We start from the raw sequence: 19,402 nt of genomic DNA, 5'->3' as shown, positions 1-19,402 counted from the left end.
ATGAAAGCTTATCTCTGGTTCTGTGCAATATGTGAGGCATTGCGGAACAAAAAATACCTCCACAAAAAAATTTAAACGTTTTCTACAGCTATGGAGTGCAGAATGACAATGTAGAAACAGCAGCTCCGTACACTTTCATACGCCGCCCGGGCGCGTATCCACACTCACGCCGCTACGGTGCTGCCACCTATAGGTCGATCTCGTGGCCAATAGAAGTTTCATATGGTTGTCACCATATGGCATGGATACAGCTTCAGTGCCTGAATAGGCTGACTACCAATCATTTTAACCAACCTATTTGAAACATCTACAACAGTGATGCTGGCACATGTTCACTTTTTTTTTTTGCAAGGGGGCCACTGCACCATGTGTTTTTACCTTGCTTCATACTGTTTTGCTGTGGATCTGGTATGCAACTTACACACCTACAATTAAAGGCTGTTGCATGTGCCCTTCAGCATGGTGACTGTTTTGGCAGCAGGCACAGACTGCACACTGTCTCGCAATTGTTCCTGTTGGTGGTGGAAATAGTGCATACACATCAAGAACCGGCAGCCACGCTGAAAGGCATGGGAGCGAGTGCAGGAAGTCATCTAAAAAGTGCTATTCTGGAGACCGGAATTGCTGTGCTTAGAAGAACAGGGCGTTGGACGATTTGGTAATCGATTGTCACGATCAGCTTCGCAAAAAACAGCAAGGATAAGGAAGGAACATGAGATGGGTGCAGACTAGAAACTGAAAATTTATTGTCAGATACACTTATATAGTACGAACGCAGGTGGTGAGGATTGCAGGTTGGTGGTTAAGTTTATGCAACGTCACATATGGCCTTGCCACACACGTCTCACCAGACTTATGAATAAAGAAGGCTTTGGCAATTTCTCGCACGGTCTTATCTCTGAGCCTCGACAATACTTGAGTCTAATTAAACAAAGGGTGACACACTCTTTACAAAGAACATACAGATTAGAAGAAGGCTGCCCTTTCAACGAGCTTCTGTGGGCCATTAAAGGATTATTTAAACAGCGTCCAATTTGGCCAACGTGACACTTCCCGCGGGACACAGGAATACGATAAACTACCCCCTTTCCATGCTTGACTAACCTGTCTCAGTGTTTTGCTTCACAATCACTGCATCTTTTGGTGTGAGCTTCAACTTTTCTTCCAAATGCTGCGCAGGTGCGAGCCAACTTAATTCTAGTGGAAAAAATGACATGGACACCAAAGTGGCCTCTCACCTTCTTCATGTGGTGAAAAAAAGGCATGCACATGCGGAATGCTGACAAGCGGCCTTTCCTTAGCAGGAAGCTCTTTTGTTATACCACCTTTTCCTTGGCGTTTAATTCTTCAAAATACGTTCACTGAGGGAAGCCAAACTGTTCTTGTGGCCGTTTGGTTAGCTTCATATACGGTACCGCAATTTGCACAGCATGAGATGAGTGAATGAGGAACGTAAATGAGAGGTCGTGAGAAGGATATCTGTACACTCAAACGTCGATATAACAAACATGGATACAACGAATTATCGGTTATAACGAAGTAAATGAAGACTAGTCCTGTCATAGATGCAGTGTTATGAATAAACGTTTATAGCGAATTTTCAGATATAACGAACTTATTTTCATGGCATATATGAATTCGTTATAATGAGGTTTGAGTGTAATTGCATGTTATGCACGCCTCCTGCTTCGCATAATATCGATTCCTACAGTGCTCGGGAATCAGTGTCATGGAGGCACTGTGTCAACATTAAGCGTTTGGAGCGTCCCCTCTACGTTTCCTTTTGCGCGATGGCATTTAACATGCTCTTTGTCCAGCGTTCCACATAGCGAGCGGAAACAGAAAAGGGCCACTTTTCAATGTGCTTCTCAGGGGTACTCTTCAAAGTGAAAAGAAATCTGAGAGCATTGGTTGGTAATGCCGTGCATATGCTCAGGATCAGGTGTGCATGCTTACTTTGGAGCGTTTTACACAGGTGCGAGTTGGTTTGGCTTACGAAGCTGCCCCAAAAAACATATTTTGTTGTTTGCAGCTTGTAATATTTGCTGCCTTTATTTACTAGTGTAGTTCTGGAAGATGGCACATAAGCCGTTTCTTTCCCCTACTTCCTAAACTCTAGCAGCTGACAGCATTTCAACTCTAATGTGCATGTCTGTGCATGTGTGTGTGCACACACCACAGCTCTATGCAGGCAGAGGCTTCTGGATTGACAAACAGGACTGGGCCAAGCTATTCAGTGCTCCCACAGACTTCATGTTTTCCAAGTTTGCTGCTTCGCTGTTTTGGACAAAAGAAGAGCTCCGGGCTCGCAGTGTGACTGGCACCATTTCCAACCGTGCTTTGTCATCTGGCAAATACAGTTCAAGGCTGCCACTGACACCGGAGAAGCTCACCACCCTGAAAGGTATCTTTTTTTACTTTCACCACCCTGAAAGGCATTATGTGCACTTTGTTGATGCTGCATGTAGCTGATGACGATGAAGAATTATGGCTGAGCACTTTGCTCAGCCATTATAGGGTCATTATAGGGTCTTCTTCGTAATCAGTTTCAAGCACTGGCATAGCTCTGTGAATGAATACTTTACTGCCACGCAAAATGCTTAGGTTTGATTGCGGCTCTAACTGTGATTTTCAATCTTTGCGTCCCTCTGATATTCCCCCCCCCCCCCCGCCCCTATAATGCTGCCGATGCCTGGCCCGCATATTCTGCGACGCAAGCTCTATAATGTGATCGGGTAAAGATTTTTAAAAGTATATTATCGCCGTTCCTGGGTTGATGCAAACTGCGAATCACCTGTGGCTCATACCAGCATTCTGTCGGCCGTGGTCCGCGGGTATGTGCCACATGTGACTTAAGGAAAGGGTTTCATGACGTACGTGACATGTATTATCTCTCGCTAATGACCTGTTCATTGTGTTTGTCATGCACCAGTGCTCTCCCATGCAAATTTTGGTATGTGTCAAGTTAAGGAGACGGCCACGAGAGCACCCAGACATAGGTGGCTAGATAGATATGTAGATAGAAACGGTCAAAGTGCCTTTGTATTGCTAAGAAATCCTTCGCATTTAAAAAACCAGGTCTGTTGGGAACATTCAGAACAGTCACAGTGTAAACTGGGGGAGCTTTCTTTGTAGAGTCTGTTGTAAACCCTGTTGGGGCGTCTACTGCAAGTACATTTGTGAGGTACCCACTACGCCTTAAATCATCATCATTTCGCAAAGTAGGGAAGTACTGACTATGCCATAATTCATCAACTTACGATGTAACTAGGTCCTATTACGTGTGTCAAAGGCAAAACGCGCACCTATTTAGCTGCACACTTTGTTGATACTTTTGCTGATGATGATGAGTAATCATGGCTGAGCCCTTTGTAATTGGTGGGAAGCTTTAAACCACCCACTCACTGCGCATTTAACTTGGTGTGATGCCTGGCGTAATTTTACTCCCCTGCCACACGATATTACACGATTCCTCATTCAATGTGACGCCTGTGTAGGGCATTTCTCCACAGTGGTTTCAAGCACTGGCATGGCCCTGTTGTAGGATACCCGACTGCCACGCAACTCCAACTCTTTTTTTTTTCTCATTGTGTGCGATAGCTACGTGGCGGCGGCGGACAACTACACCACCAGTATCGGCTGCTGTTGTAAGCTCATAACGGCTTACGCTGTTTTATAAGCAACAAACAGAACCAAGCCGTCAGAGCAGTGTTGTTGGTTTCAGCAACAGCAAAACTGCCGTAGAAGCATCTTGGATGTCTCGTGCGCGCCATTGCCATCATGAATCTGCGTATGTGTGCGTGACTGCACACACCTGAGTTGCTCCCATTTACCCCTTCTAGCCACTGTAGCTGTTCTATCACTGCAAATTTAGTTCGAAAAATTGCACTTTCCAGTATCACATTGTTCGAAATACTGGTGGTTTTCAGGTAACTACAAAATATCTAAATTGATGCAATATTCATGTCAGTTCACTGCACACTTTTATCTTATTGTAGTGTGCAACCAAAATCTGTGACTTGAGATTTATTTAAAAACCATGCTATGAGATCTGCAATAGGATATCACGATGTGCTGCTGAAAGTACTTGTGTGAGCGCTCCAACTGATGTTCTTAATAGTCTCCCTTATCTGTGTTTAGTGCAAGCATTTATTGAAAACAGGTTTCACTGATCTGTGCAGGCCTCTTTCGACACTACGTGGGCAAGGATGCTCTGGCCCAGCAAAGGCTAAAAGCTGTGCGAAGACACCTGGCAAACGCACTCTGCGACGTTCGCCGTGAGTGATCTTACTACATACATCGTAGCACACCTGTGCCTATGTTCAAATTTCTCTTCTATGTACACTGCGAATGATTTGCAGCCACCATTGAAGTCTCAGTGTCTCATCTATTCCTTTTATGAAGGGTTCTTGTCTGAAAACCAATTTATTTGGTATTTTATTTATTTGTCATTTATTAATGTAGCCTACATCGTTCAAGTGGGCATTATTTTAGGGGGTTCCAAAATACACCGAACAGCAGCTGTGCCTGCGCATTCACCCAAGGGACGCATCTTCCAATGAAAATGCATCTGCGGGAAGATCGACAACACATGCATCCAATTTATTCCATTCAGGAACAGTAAAAGGAAAAAAGAAATTAGTAAAAACACCCGTGCGACAGCTTACTTCGTGCATTTTTTTCAACTGATCACTTCTATGTGATACATAGTATGGGTTCATCATGTATAAACTTTTGTTTATATGAGTTTCACCATAAAAAATGGAGTAGGAAAACTTTAGTCGCAAGAATTTTCTTCGTTACTGAAGACGTTTCCAACTTAAGTCACTCCTAATGTGGGTAATACTGGAATTAAAGTTGTAATTGCCACTGACAAAGTGCACAGCATGGTTTTGTATGCGTTCAAGTTTATAGATTAGAGTTTGACCATGAGGATCCCATAACGTATTTGTAAAACACGAATATCATCCATACTGTGTACAGTAAAAGCTCGTTAATTCAAACTTGAAGAGGATCATAAACTGTTTGAATTAAGTGGAGTTCGAATTGGAGGGCGGGCGCTAGAATGAACGGACATCGCTCCACACTGCACGGGCGGAACCCGAAGAAGCAGCCTGTGGACTCATTATCACGAATTAACACTGAAACCTCGATATAACGCACACGGATATAACGAATTATCGGTTATAACGAAGTAAATGAAGAATAGTCTTGTCATAACTACAGTGTTACAAATAAACGTTTATAACGAATTTTCGGATATAACGAAGTTATTTTCGTGGCAGATGTGACTTTGTTATAATGAGGTTGGAGTGTATATGCTACTACACGCTTGTGGCAGGTGATTTCGTAAATTAAGTTCATGGAGCTCTAACAGCAAACGGCATTAATTGATCATCTAGAAGAGTTTGGATGCGAGCTCGTTGGTACGGATTCATCTTAAAAACACAGCGCTTATTTAGACATGGACAGAGAAAACATCAAACGAGGACGGGCGCTGTCGGCCAGACCGGACGATGCCTAAACGACCGCCTGCGGGAACATGCGAACAACGTGAGGAATAAGCACGGCAGTAATCTTGCGATCCACTGTGCCAAATGCGGATGCGCACCTCTGCTTCAAGACACCAAGGTACTACGCAAGTACAATGACAGTGACGCTCAAGAAATTTACGAGACTTTCACAATGATGCGCAAAGGCTCAGTGTGTGTTAGCGCCTCGTCACTCACCCTGTCTGACTAGGAATACAGTTTCCTACAGCAATCTTAACTATCTACACGCTTGTTTTTAGTACCTCATGCATCAGCAACCATCTCCCTCCCTCTTATCTCCCCCTCCCCTTCCTTTCTTTCATAAGCTATATATTTGTGCACGCACAATAAAAGCTTTGTTGGCAGTCAGCGCCCGTCCTCGTTTGATGTTTCTTCTGTCCATGTCTAAATAAGCGCTGTGTTTTTAACATTAATTGATCAGTCAGTGATACACCAGAAACAACCTCTGACATGCATTCATGTGAGCAATGCGCCTTTATGTTGAAATGTATGACACTATTTACGCTCCAAAGCATACACATTTATTTACATGGCAGAGTTAACGGTACGGAAATTAAAAGTAACCAGTAATTTGCATTTGCTTGTGTTTCTTCAGTCGCGGCTCCATGATCATCGCTTGCAGCTTGCCCAAGAGTTCCAGAGCAGCGTCTGAATTCTCATCCGTTGAGGAATATTGCTGTTGCGTTGTTTTGATCTCTAATAAATTTGGTTTGCTTTTGTTTTGCAACACATTGTGATCACTGTGGGCCGACTTCTGCGAGGAGTGATGAAAACCAGGGGCTCCCAGTTCGAATTAACCGTTGTGAATACCGATGCGTTCGAATTGTCGGGAGTTTTCTCCCATAAAAATACACAGGCCTGTGCCGGGACAAGCACATCAGTTCGAACTAACTGTAAGTTTGAATTAACCGAGTTCAAATGAACGAGCTTTTACTGTATTGATCTGTAAACGACTCAATCATCCGCATACAGCCTCGCATTTGATGTTAGCATCTCTGACAAATCATTAATATAGACCAGAAAGAGTGAAGGACCCAACACCGAACCCTGTGGCACCCCAGAAGTTACATCGACATATGGAGGAGAATAACCATTTACGAGAATGGACTGTTTTCTACAAGATAATTCTTTAACCAACCAAACCTAAAAGTAATAACTTATGTATGTAGTAAAGGAGCACGTGAAACGGTGTCAAACCAGCAGGCTAGCAATTGGCAAGAACGAACAAGTAGGGTTGCCACATTGGGGGGGGGGGGGGGTAGTTACTAGAGATTAAGGTAATGTTGAACAGTAGACGCGTCTACGGTGTGCCGTGTCATTTACGTAATAGCTTTCGTTGAGCGACATAAATGTACATAAAAACACGGCTCTAAGCTAACCTAGTCTAATTGTGACATAAAAATACCCACAATTGGAAAGACGCTTGTACTAAAAGTAAGTGAGCTTTTGGTTATTGCTCTGAATGTGCTGCACTGAAAAGGGACTGCATATACTTCGTCAGTAAAAAGCTCTTCTTTGTGTCTGAATCCACCAGGCCAGTGACATTACAGACACAAACAAACGCTAAAATGTTAGTGCACATGCCACAAAAATGTTGGATATTCATTATATACATACACACACAATACCATGCTCTATTCCAATGATCGCTACATTTGAAGGGATCTTGGAAGTGGTTGGCTGGTAGTGCAAGAATTTTGGTGATTGACGATAAATATTTGCCATCGTAGTTGTTGAACTGAAACTTATAAAACGCCCCAGAAAACTAATAATTGCGATATTACGACAAAAAAAAAAAAACGGCCAATGGCGGCCAATCTTAGAAGCGTACCGGCAGCTGGCCCACTTTCTAAAAAACAGGCCAGGCCGGTCTAAAACCGGCCAGATGGCAACCCTGTGAACAGCTGATGTTGACCAGGAGAGTGCTGAAGCATTTATGTTAGAGCTGGAGAAAGCAGATCCGGAATCAAAGTTCTTTTTTCAGCCTCACCAAAAAAATGGAGCGCAAACATGTGGCAACCCTACAGATTTTGACTACATGGAGGAATCGGGGGCAAATGAATACATAGAAATACTTGTGTTTTGTTACCAGTCAAATTTTATTAGAGAAATCGTGGCTAAATATGGCAGCAATTTGGCTCTAATCGATGCAACAAACAAAAGGACATATTATGCACTTCCTCTTTTTTTTTGTTATAGTTACCAAGCATTTATCGGCTGTATGACTGCTGGAATTTTTATTGTGTAGTTCATGCATCCAAGCAGGGGCGTAGCCACATTAGGGCACACCGGGCCCGTGCCCCCCCCCCCCCCCCCCGAAATTTTTTTTTGCCATAGCATACAGAGCAGAAAATGACACTCGACCACATCTGCCTGCTCGTCCCCACTACAGATCAAGGAGGTGCCCCCCCCCCGAAAAAAATTTCTGCCTACGCCCCTGCATCCAAGAGACACTTGCAATGTTTTGAAAGTGGTGTTCCAATTTCATGCCAGAATATTGGATGATGGACTGTTCACAGGCAGAGGTGACAGCTGTTGCTACTGTCTTTCCCGAGTCAGAAGTAATGATCTGTGATTTTCATCGGGAGCAGGTATGGGAGAGGTGGCGTTTATCCAAGCACGTCAACAAGTGTACGCCGAGAAGCAGGGCAGTACCCAGGAATTTTTTTCGGGGGCGTGTTTGTGTGTAGAACAGCTAACTTTGGTAACCGGTAGTCACTGTGAAGGCGTGCAAGTATATTAGTGTCACCTGAAAAGTTAAAGCATGAAAAAATTTCGGAGGGTGTCGGAACCCCCTGAACCCCCCCTTAGTTACGGCCGTACCAAGAAGGAGCCCATTGCACGTGGCTCTCGTCGCGAGTGCCGCGTCTTCAACCGTCTCCATGGACGCAACTAAACTGAAGAAGAATCATTGGCAACGAAGGCCTCCTGCAAAAGTCAAAATGTCACCTTCAGTCTCAGGGGTCAAGTGTCATTTCTGCGGCTGAGCATGCCACCCAAGAACAGAATGCCCGGCCTGACAAGCTCTCTGTAACGAGGGCCGAAAGAAGGGCCACTTTGTGGCATTGTGTCATACCTCGGTGTTGGCTATAGGGGTGAACAAGGTGGGATCAGTCGACCTGCCCCGGGCCAAGTACGTCGACGTTGAATTCAACGGGTTGCTGCTCAAGTTCAAGGCTGATAGCGGCGCTGAAATTTCTGTCGTGCTGAGCACATCCTCCGGAATACCGGCACGACTTGACCATCAAGAAGCCAAGCTCACGGGCCCCGGAGGGCAGTCGTCTTGAGTACTTTCTTGGCTACCTTAAGATGGAGAGGCTGGACGACAGGCACTGTTTGCGTTCACAAACAGTGCCTCTGCTAGGCTTTCCAGCCATTCAAGCTTTGCAAGTTGTCAAGTTTGAAGACTGCATGACTGGGGTTGAGTCGTCCAAGACTGTAGGCACCACTTCAGGCGTCATCGAGTGAGCACACATGCCTAGTTCTAATTCCTAAAAATATTGTGCAAGTTAGTTGGGTCATGACATAATTGCTCATTTTTCTTTTTTAATATGTGAAATATACTATTCTAAATATTTTATTCATAGTCAATTCAGCTTCAAAAATTGATGTCAGTAATCCTTTAATGTTGTGAATTTTTGTATTTGTTACGAAACTGAAAGAATGAATACTGGATGTTTGTAATATAATTTTTGTATTTGTAGTGCTTGGGAAACTTCGGTAAGCAAAATATTTCTCATTGGGCTCCACGTCCTCGAAAAAAACTGACAGACTTGAAAGTCTTTGACACTAATTAATTTTGGCCTTAAAAACCAGTACGAACCCTGCTTGACTGTATCTTGCAACTGCACAAATGATCTTCGCGCCACCTTATGTTCACAGGACCAACTACCAGACGACCATCTTCCTCTGGTAGAGCAAGCCAGTCTTGTAAGTACGTTTTTCTCATGCATGCTTCTAGTCTGTCGCTATCAGTTCTCGCTGACTTCTCTAATGCAGCCTATACTCAGTTTAGCATTTTTTAGCTGTCCGAGATGTATCCTGGTGACGCAGCAGACCAACTTACCAAGGCACGCAAAATATGGCTTGCACGTAGGATGTTTCTAGATAAAATCATCAAAGCAAAGCAATTACATATAAGTTGTAGAATTTACTTGGTATTTGATAAAAGTTATTGTTGTAGTTCAGTAAAAGAAAAATCCCAGCAGATCTAGTGTGCCTTGTTGGAACCTGCACGATGCAAAGCTCCTTTGCATCTTTCGTTTATTCTTGAAAGAACGTGAGCTTGGGCATGTTGGTAATCCATCTTAAAGGGACACTAAAGAGAAACAATGAATTGGTTTAGATTGATAAAGTGTGCTCGGAGAACTCTTGTGTAGTTTATTTCACCACCATAGATTTATTATTAGAGGAGAAAACCAAGTTCAAAGTTTCATTTTTAAATTTCGCGCCGTACTTTGTAATTCGTGACGTAAAGGACTTCAAAGAGCATTTTACATATTTTGGCGCCACTGGCTCGACGAAATTTCCACAAACTCGTTATGTCAAGTCTCTGGCCCCCTCAGAGGACAATGTACTTCGACTTAACCGATTAGGAACTACGTAGGCCCAAGCAGGCGCCGTCAAAAATATGTGACATCACGGCAAATGGTGCGGGAATTCCAAGGTGGCATCGCCACCTGTATTTTCTTTTTGAGCGTTTTCTCGCTTATTAAATGTCTTCGCGCAGAAAGCTTGGTGTTTTTGGTATCGTGGAAGACTGCTTTACTAACGAGAGAAAAATCGTTTTGCTCTTTAGTGTCCCTTTAACACCTATAGTGCACCGAAGGGACTGGAGCACAAAGAAACGACGCTGCGTCCACGTCGTTTGTGTTCCTGTCCCTTCGGTGCACTATAGGTGTTAGTTTATTCAGTGCTCGATGCATGTGATGCAACGTCTCCTCGTCACTCTGGCGCATTTCAGGTCCGCAATCTACGTAGCTAACTCTTCACTGTGATGCTGAGTATTGCTAAGCGGCATATGGCACAACAAAGCTGGCTGCACCGTGCAAATTGGCAGTACATACCTTCTTCCTTGACTTCTTTGCAATGCGGGTACAATTATTTTTGAACAACCTGCATCCGATTGCAGAACAATGTCTGCGACATGTTCACCAGTGTTATTTGGTCAGATTCGATGCATACTAAAAGGGGTGGTGCCATCAAATTTCGAGGCTATAACAAGCCTGTTGTGGGTTTCCTCTGTATGCAAGGACACTCCACACGAAGGGTCGGACACAGCAAACGTTTAGAATATATTTTACTTCACTTCCAAAGTGTACCTAAATGCCCATTCTCCCGATCGAGACCCATCGCTAGCGCGCCAACACTGACGTAGCTCTGTAGGAAGGGCAACGAAAGTTGTAGTGACGTCACACCAGATCTGCTGTAGTGACGTGAGTGACCTCCGGACCTCCGCCACCTCCGCAACGTACATACCGGCTTTAGTGAATTAGAATATATTTTAGTTCACTATAGTACCTGCAAAGCACCGGTTGCTACATCACTCGCCGAGTATCGATCGCTTCCTGGCTAAGTGCGTCACAGCCTTGTGTGGTCACGTGACCAAGCCTCCTACACTTCTACGTCACTGCCCAACCTCGGCGCCCAGAAACCGAAACCGAAAGTTGTCCACATCAAAAGGCGATATTAAATTCTTTAGCGAGAATACATGAATCTTGGTGCGTGCATCATGCTTTCTGGATCTATAGGAAACGCTTACAGCAAAGAACGCGCAAGCCACAAACATGGTGGCACCACCCCTTTAATAGATATTCAAAGAATGCAACTTTTTTGCAGTTCTTTGTACTTTTTTTTAAACTATTCTGAAACTTCAAAATTTATACTAAGCCATATATTTTTCAGCCCAATTTTAGAGTATAATGGTGCACTATATGCACTATATTTTTTCCTCGAAATTCCTTCTCCAGCAAAGTAACAAAATCATCTTAAGATTCAGGCCCAGCCAGGGGGGGGAGCCTAGCCCCCCCCCTCCGTAATTTTGATGGATGCGGTTGTTTTACCAAAAATAATGAAAATAGCTGTTTTTCTCAAATAGTCAGGGTTTTCATCAAGTGCCCCCCCCCCCCTCCCCTGAAAAAATTTTCCTGGCTACGGGCCTGGTATGATTGCATTTGAATTGTTCTTAGTTGGGAAAAAAATATTGTGATCACCAGGAGTGCCATTTTGCCGCCAGGTGTGTTCACCATTCAGAATTTGCAAAGTTGGCAGAAATGTTTTTTAGCGGTTAAAATTTATGTATCTTTTTATAGGCAAACATTTTTTTTTACGAAAATAACTTCAGAATCATTGTTCTGGGTTCTGAAGCTAAAGTAAATTTCATCCAAATCGAGATTGATTACCAGGATTACCTGTTTGTTCTTATCTGGATTCAGCTATCTGGATTCAACCCTTATGTTTAGCACAAGCAGTACATCTGCATGGGACGTGCCAAATTTACCTTATACACTCCAACCTCGTTATAACAAAGTCACACCTGCGATGAAAATAACTTCGTTATAACCGATAATTCGTTATATCCGTGTTCGTTATATCGTGGTTTGAGTTAGATCTTATAACATAAGGCTTGTGATTGCATGAATTATGTATACACGTTTATTCACAGTGCCACTGTTGGAATCATCTGCTGCCTCTTCACCAGTATGTGATGATGAAAGCATTGGTAAGCAATTGTTTTGTTCTGTGTGCTGCTTGTTTACTACTACAGAAGCTTTAGTAAATTTAGTGCAGTTTTATGCATCTTCAGTGTAATATTGTTGTGTCAAGCCTCCCTAGCCAACTGAGTTTAATAACCTGTAACTACGAAACATACAATAATATTTCATCATGTGGCTCCAAGCTCGACCAGATGTTTATAGTAGTGAAATACTGCAAGACGATGTCATTTTTGGTGAGAAGCTACTAGCATATTTTTTATGAACGCAGTAGAAGCAATGGCTGTGCCATTCTGCTGTCAAATGTTGGCTGCTGCAATGTTGGCTTGTATTCTGGTCATGGAGGCTTATACGAGGCTTTGGGGAAGCATCATACACCTTGCAACCAATGTTTAGCCTGTGAGCATTCGTATGCTGGACGCTGCTGTTTAATGTGCCGTTGGCAGGATTTTTTCCCTCTGGGTGAGATTGCTTTTAAGAACCACTCCACAATACATTTGCCTGTTACTCTCTCCTGCGTGTTGCTCATTTCCTACTGCGGCTGCATTTCGATGCGGGTGAAATGCAGAAGTGCTTATCTGTGAGATTTTAGATTCCCACCAAAGAACATTTCCTACCAAAAACAGTTGATTGTCCCCTGCTACCGTGTGCCTCGTAATTTGGTCGTAGTTGCATATGAGACTTTATGATTGAATTTTTAAAAACTTGCCATACTGATGGAGTTGAAACATGTAAAAAGCAGTTTTATTACAATTGCACTGTGATATTTGTCGTTTGTTCTGCTGTGTTTCGGCATCAGAGGGTGTAGAGAGCACTTTCTTGAATTGCAACCTTTTCTGACACTGTGCATTTTGATGTAGAATCGGACTCTGATGCAGTTTTGATAAATACGGTGGAGTCAGTGATTTGAGTGTACTATTGAAAGGGTGGACTGTACGTGACAACTTCTACTGTAACGTTATGGGGACATACTGCACATAAAAACAGCGCAGAAACACAGAGGACCAGTAGAAGAAAGACACAGACGGCAGCGCTGACTTACAATAAGGTTTATTTGTCACAATCGCGCAATATGTACTTGCGCAGTATGAAACAAAAACGACGGAACAATAAAAATGGTGAAAAGCACAGCCATACATCGTCTTCATGACAGTGCGCCATGAACATCACTTGGACAAACATGCTGAGTGAGATCTATTTCTTTCTGTGAGAAAGCAATCGAAGGCCTGGTGACACATATGCTGCCTAGCCTAGCCGTGTCTGAAGCCTCATAAATTTCTCGTATTGGCTGGTCCCAATGACGTTCTACCACAGCGTTTGACCACATCAAGCAGATGAAGTGTTTGCGTGCACATTTTCACTGAATTTCTTAAAAGGTTGACTTGCACGAGTATGTCGCTTGTCATTGACATTTCTTAGGTATTTGTTTAGGGAAAATGGCATTGAATTAAAAAATTTTTTTTGATGGTCAGTGTTCTTGCATGTTCAGATTTCGCACTTCCGTAAAGAGGAAGCTGTGTTCTGTTTAGATGACCTGGACCTTGGTGACGGCCAAAGCAAGCTTGACAGCAGCCAGTGTGAGCAAGACCTGGGAAAAGAAACCATCATCGGTTCAAGCAGAGGCGACGGCGAGGTAGTGGTCTTAAGCGTTCAAGTGTTAAATGTAGCTTTAAAGTAGGGACAGTGTTCAGACTACTTTTCTCAACATATCGGTCTTTTGTGCTGCAGGAAATAAGACCAATTTGAGAGATAGGCTTCTCTCATCAAGAAGTGGCTGCTGCGTCTGAACAGTACAGATTAGCTGCTGTTTTAGTCAATTTACGTATTTTTACAGGTACAGTGGGGAATGCAGTTATTCGGCCACTAACAAATACTAGCTTTTCAGTGAAACTTGTAGAATAAATTCCAGCTTACTTGGCAAATAATGACCTACATGTTTGCGAAAGGTCTATGGCAAAATGTAGTCCTAAAATTAAATGCGCTTGCTGGTGGGTGAGTATGTGCCCTACTTCGCATATGACGGAGCATTAGTCAGCTGATAAAGATGCCTTGACGTGTGCATGCTTGCTTATTTGTTCATGTTATGCAGCTTCGTTCTTCAGCCTTCTTCGTTGACGCAGGTTTATGCCGGGTGCGGAAAGTGGGTCAAAAGGGAATGCTGGGACTCATTAATGAGTTCGCCGTTTGATTAAATGTTTTGTCGCTAGGCATGCACCATTTATTGGACAACAGAGCAAATGAAGTGCCGGAGCATGACAGGGGTGCTGCCCAACAAATGCAGGTCACTTGGAATCAAAGTGCCGAAGGCTGCCCTGACCCCCGAGAAGCTGTCCTCTCTGAAAGGTATGGCAGCCTTATGCCTTAGGTTGGATCAGCCGATGGTGATTTCATTAGTGCCATTGTTACTCATCATGTCCCTCTGACTAATACAATCATAGATGGCAGGTTTTTTTTTGCAAGCGCTATTATCTGGTACTTGCTGCATTATGAATCTCATTGGTGCAGGCAGTTTTGGCACCAGTTGAACATGCTTGTTTTTGAAGAGCAAATTACAGAGTTACCAGAGACAATATTGTGATGCTTAAAAGGCAAAAAGACACAAAGACAATGCTTGAGACGAATATGGCAAACTTATAAATGCAGCCTTGACAGCTTGGCTTGGCGAATTTTGGGTACATTCAGTGTCTACCGAATCGAATCGTAGCAGTGGCATCTTTGGACTTTTGTTTCCAACGAGTTCTGGCATAAGAAACACCACTCAGTGTGTATGCTGGGGTTGGTTGCTAACACAGCATGCATCAGTGGAAATTGATTTGGGAAAATTCTATGAAGTATGACTTCAACAGTCATATTTTCTATTTTGAAACATACAAAATATTACTTCAGCAAATATTATAGCAATATTTTTTATAATTTGAATGCTACTATATTTACATTATTTATTACATATGTACAATTCCCCCAACTGTGTCACTACAGTCGATTTGTACGCTTTTTCAGCTTACATTTGTATTTTTCCTTTTATTTTTTTTATCAATTTGACTTGATCAGGGTGTCTACCAACCTGAAAAACCTGGAATTGTCAGGAAATTCAGAAACATTTGGAAAAGTTGGGAAATTGTAATGTAATTTTTGATAAACATGGTCGGGTCATGGAAACTGACAGCAGTCGGCACTACTGCCACGGAAACAATCCTTACGTTTCATCAAAGTTTATAAAGTCGCTCCTTTAACTGAAACCACAGTAACCAGCTGAGCAGAAGCGTAAAAAAAAGGCAGCGCGTAACTGTTGCTTGTACAGATCACACAGCATATCTCAATTCCCAAAGTTACCCACGCCGATGATTTTGTGCTTATTTCGAAATTTCCGGAGCTTTCCACTCTGGCATCTCTCATAATCATATTGTGGTCTTGGGACGTAAAACCCGAGTAATTACAGTTGAAACGTATAATATATGTATTTCTATGTGAGCTTTAAATTTCTCACTTTATTTCGCCTCAGGATTATCCGACACTATATTTTAATGTAAAAAAATGAAATGTAACGTTGACGTAACGACACATTCCCATGTTCTAAGTGTAACGGGAACGCGTTCCTTTCACATTGAAGGAACTTGTAACGGGAACTTGTTTTTAATTTGGTAAGGAACAAGCTTTCATTCCTGTTTTAGATGAACGTGTACAACACTGAGCACCAATGACACCGAGCAGCGTTTATGCGCTGTGTTGTGATGCAATACATTTGCTCCCTTGTCGCAGTGTATAGTCAAAGCATGTGGACTTCTCGTCGTCCTTGCCTAAACCAAGGCATGCTGAAAAGTTAAATCTCTGGAAACAAATTGCCTTGTCCTTTTCCAATGCAAGCAAACCTGAGCTATCGCTCAACAGACCTGGTTTAGCTACGTTTAACCACAGCAAATTCTTCTTTTTTTTAATGATAGCAACGTTCTTTTTTTTTTTCAATTTGTTATGCTTGTGTATAATCCCTGTGTGTCACACACTGTACTCTTCTTTTTGCAGCTCTGTTCCACATTTACATGGGGGACGGAACACTGGCAGACATTGCTGACAAAAGAATGAAGAATGTGCACCAGCATTTGTGCCAGAAGCTTGCCGATGTTCAGCGAAAGGGTGTTTCATGAAAAAACGATGCCACTTGAAGGAAATCGTACAAAAAATGGTTAAAATCCCATAGAAAATGGTTATTTTCAGAGCGCTTGCATTAAATGAAACATAAAAAGAAATAAAATCGCTGCAATTTTGCTTACTGATCAGTAAAGCAATAAACCAAAACCTCTAATGGGTGGCGACGCCAGACTTTGAGGCTATAAAAAGACAGCTATGGGCTTCCTCTGTATATAAGGACACTCGGCACGAAGTGTTAGACTTGGCAAACCTTTAGGATATATTTTAATTGGCTTTCAAAGTGTGCCTAAGTGATCATTCTCGTGACTGAGACCCATCGCTAACGTGACTGGTACCGGTGTCACTGTGTAGGAAGCGTAACGAAAGTCTTGGTGATGTCAGACCACATTAGAGTGGCATGTGATGAGCGGTGACTTGCAGCTGTGCTGCACAGGGCAAGCCCAGAGAGCATTGGCTGCGAACCTACACTCATTTTTTCTCTGCATGTTGCCGAAGTGGCCAAACCTGCTCGCATTTTGCAAAGTGCTTCGCATTGTGACTTGAACCTGCAAAGGTGACATCAGAGAATTTTAGCTTGTTCACACACTTTTTTGCTTAGCATACCGGATTACTGTAGCTAAAAAGTGAGAAGCCGGATAGGTGGCACCACCTGGCAGCGCTAAGATGAATCAGGCAAGCACAGAATAGTTTGTTGCAGAAACTTAATATAGTCTACTTCTCTGCTGGTGTAAATTCTCTGCGGTGGAATATTCTTTTTAAAAAATTTTTTTCGTCACGGTCACTCAGTGCAAACGAAGAAAGGTACCTGTAATTGTGGTTACACTAAGCGTCACAATATGTAAATACAATCGTCCGGTAACCCGGTACTCCGCAAACATCTCTGCATACGCTGGAATACCGTACATACTAATATTCTCTATTAGAGAATTTTAGCGAGTCTTTAAGGCATCCAGACAGTTACTTGCGCTTGTGTGTAAACGCAGACGATGCAGCACTGCATGCATCACAGCTTTGTGGGCCCACGTGTTCAGGCGTCCTATACAGTGACATCACTATTCAACTCAGCGCCCACTAACCGAAAGCCATTCACATAAATAAGCCGATATAAATTATTTAGCGAGAATACATGAATCTTGGAGTGTGTATCATGCTTCCTGGAGCAATAAGAAACGTTTACAGCAAAAAATGCGCAAGCCAGACATTTGATGTCACCACCCCTTTAAGTATAACAACTCATTACCACAAAGATGAAAATGTAGTAGATGGGTGCATATAAGTGTAAACACTGTGGAGTGAACTTCAAGGGAGCCAAGAAATAGTTTGCTTAACTGAAAGTTCATTAAACTGATTATTCACACAAATATGAAAAAGCATAAGGCATAGCAAACATGGGCTAAAATGTGTGCAATGCAATTTATGGAGTTGCTTCAATATATACGAAGTGCATAACAGTTATGTTGCTGCTTGTCTCATTTTCAAAAATTCGTAGTGGTCATTCGTAGTGGTGCTCTTAAAGTGCAGGGAAAAAATGAAGTTGTCCCTGTAGTTTATGCTCTTGTGTGCTTCCTCTGGCACAGCGTGTTGCTGAGACATGAAGTCTCGCAACGTTCCAAGGTGTCCTGCAGCCTCGGCTAGAGTTCCAGGATTTGAACCTGCCTCAGCTATTACATCTTTGTCGCCGCGCTCTTCTTCCTTAGGAACTGTGGAAACAGTTTCCAAATGTTATAGTTCCGCAGAGGTAACGAGCTCACTGTCACGCTGCACAAAATCATCAACAATGTGGACGGGGGGCATTGGCTGCACCAGCATTGCAGAGCACAATACTTAGATGAACTAATTTCGAAAATTAGCCCGGGTGTACTGTTTAAGTTCAATTAAACAACATATATTCGCCATTAAGAGATTAGTTTGGAAGATTTTTGCATAGAATGCATGCAGTGATTCCACTTCTGCGCCAAAGTTTGCCAAATTGGATTTACTGCGCCATCGTGATAAAATCGATGTAAATTGAGCCAAACTACGTCATAGTCTCTGGTTTGGCGCTTTCTGTCACCGACAATAGCACCGCCGGCGCGTCAGAACATGTGCAACTTGATCTTGGGGCCATTAAAGTTAAACCCACGGATCAATAATTATTCCTCAGAAGAAACAGCGCTCACGCGTGCGTCCCAATTAAGCCATGACGCCACGCACGGTGCCCACGCAGCTTCTGTTGTGCGAGTCAGCTCGATGGCAAAAGACGTTCTCCACAGAGGCTCGTGATTTCTAGGCCATTCGATGGCGATGAAGTGTGGTAGCGATTCATCTTGTACGTCGTCTGTTCCAGAAATGCTGCTGGTAGCTCGCTTCAAGCGCTGCGCGGCATGTAACTAGGGTATTCAGTAATAAGTGTACATGCGTGTCGCTGATATGTCTGTCATTTCTGTTTCTGGACATCTGGGAAAACTAGCAACGCCGAATTTTTTAGCTTCACCTCCATAGAAGAACACGTGAACAGTTGGAACGCGCTGACACTTCTCAAGAATACTTTCTCATGGATCGTCATTCAAAGGAGCTTTTTCGTTGTTCCATCTACCAGTACATCCGGGTGTCTATATATCGCGCTTGCGGTAAATACCCCTTAAAAGGCTCCTCCCCTTTCGAGCTTGTGAGTGCGAGGGTCCATATTTAAATTTTGCTTGCTCTTTTAAATGCTACGATCAACAATTTTTAAAAAATCAGTTTCGCCGTAAGGGTGAATGAATGCGATAGCAACAAATTTGAAGGTTATATGAAGTAAGGCTAGCAGCCATCCAATCTCGTGTAACTCTACAAAACGCTGGTTTAAGCGAATACGGCCGCTCCAGGGACAAAATTCGGTTTTCGTGCTGTCTGTTGTCTCAGCATGAAGTAAGCAGTGAGGGCACAATGCGTATACGATCCGCATACTGATGTTTGTCATGATGGCGACTGCACCCTTATGATCTAAGTTGGAGCTGATCACGTAGCGCA

The 19,402-nt window shown here is 43.1% G+C and overlaps 1 protein-coding gene across 1 annotated transcript in view; it reads left to right on the top strand.

Moving 5' to 3' along the window:
- The window catches only part of LOC119374286 (uncharacterized), a 160,448-nt gene extending 143,941 nt beyond the window's left edge, over nt 1-16,507 (top strand). Inside the window, exons 15-21 of the mRNA XM_037644364.2 lie at nt 2,182-2,404; nt 4,182-4,277; nt 9,435-9,482; nt 12,217-12,273; nt 13,795-13,898; nt 14,547-14,608; nt 16,286-16,507. Of these exons, the coding sequence (XP_037500292.1) occupies nt 2,182-2,404; nt 4,182-4,277; nt 9,435-9,482; nt 12,217-12,273; nt 13,795-13,898; nt 14,547-14,608; nt 16,286-16,334 (639 nt within the window). The 3' untranslated portion in view covers nt 16,335-16,507. The remainder of the gene's footprint in view (nt 1-2,181; nt 2,405-4,181; nt 4,278-9,434; nt 9,483-12,216; nt 12,274-13,794; nt 13,899-14,546; nt 14,609-16,285) is intronic.
- The last annotated feature ends 2,895 nt before the right edge of the window (nt 16,508-19,402 follow it).

This window comes from Rhipicephalus sanguineus, chromosome 11 (genome assembly GCF_013339695.2).
Source record: "Rhipicephalus sanguineus isolate Rsan-2018 chromosome 11, BIME_Rsan_1.4, whole genome shotgun sequence".
In the NCBI taxonomy this organism is placed as follows: domain Eukaryota; kingdom Metazoa; phylum Arthropoda; class Arachnida; order Ixodida; family Ixodidae; genus Rhipicephalus; species Rhipicephalus sanguineus.
This window is presented reverse-complemented; position numbering and strand designations above follow the sequence as displayed.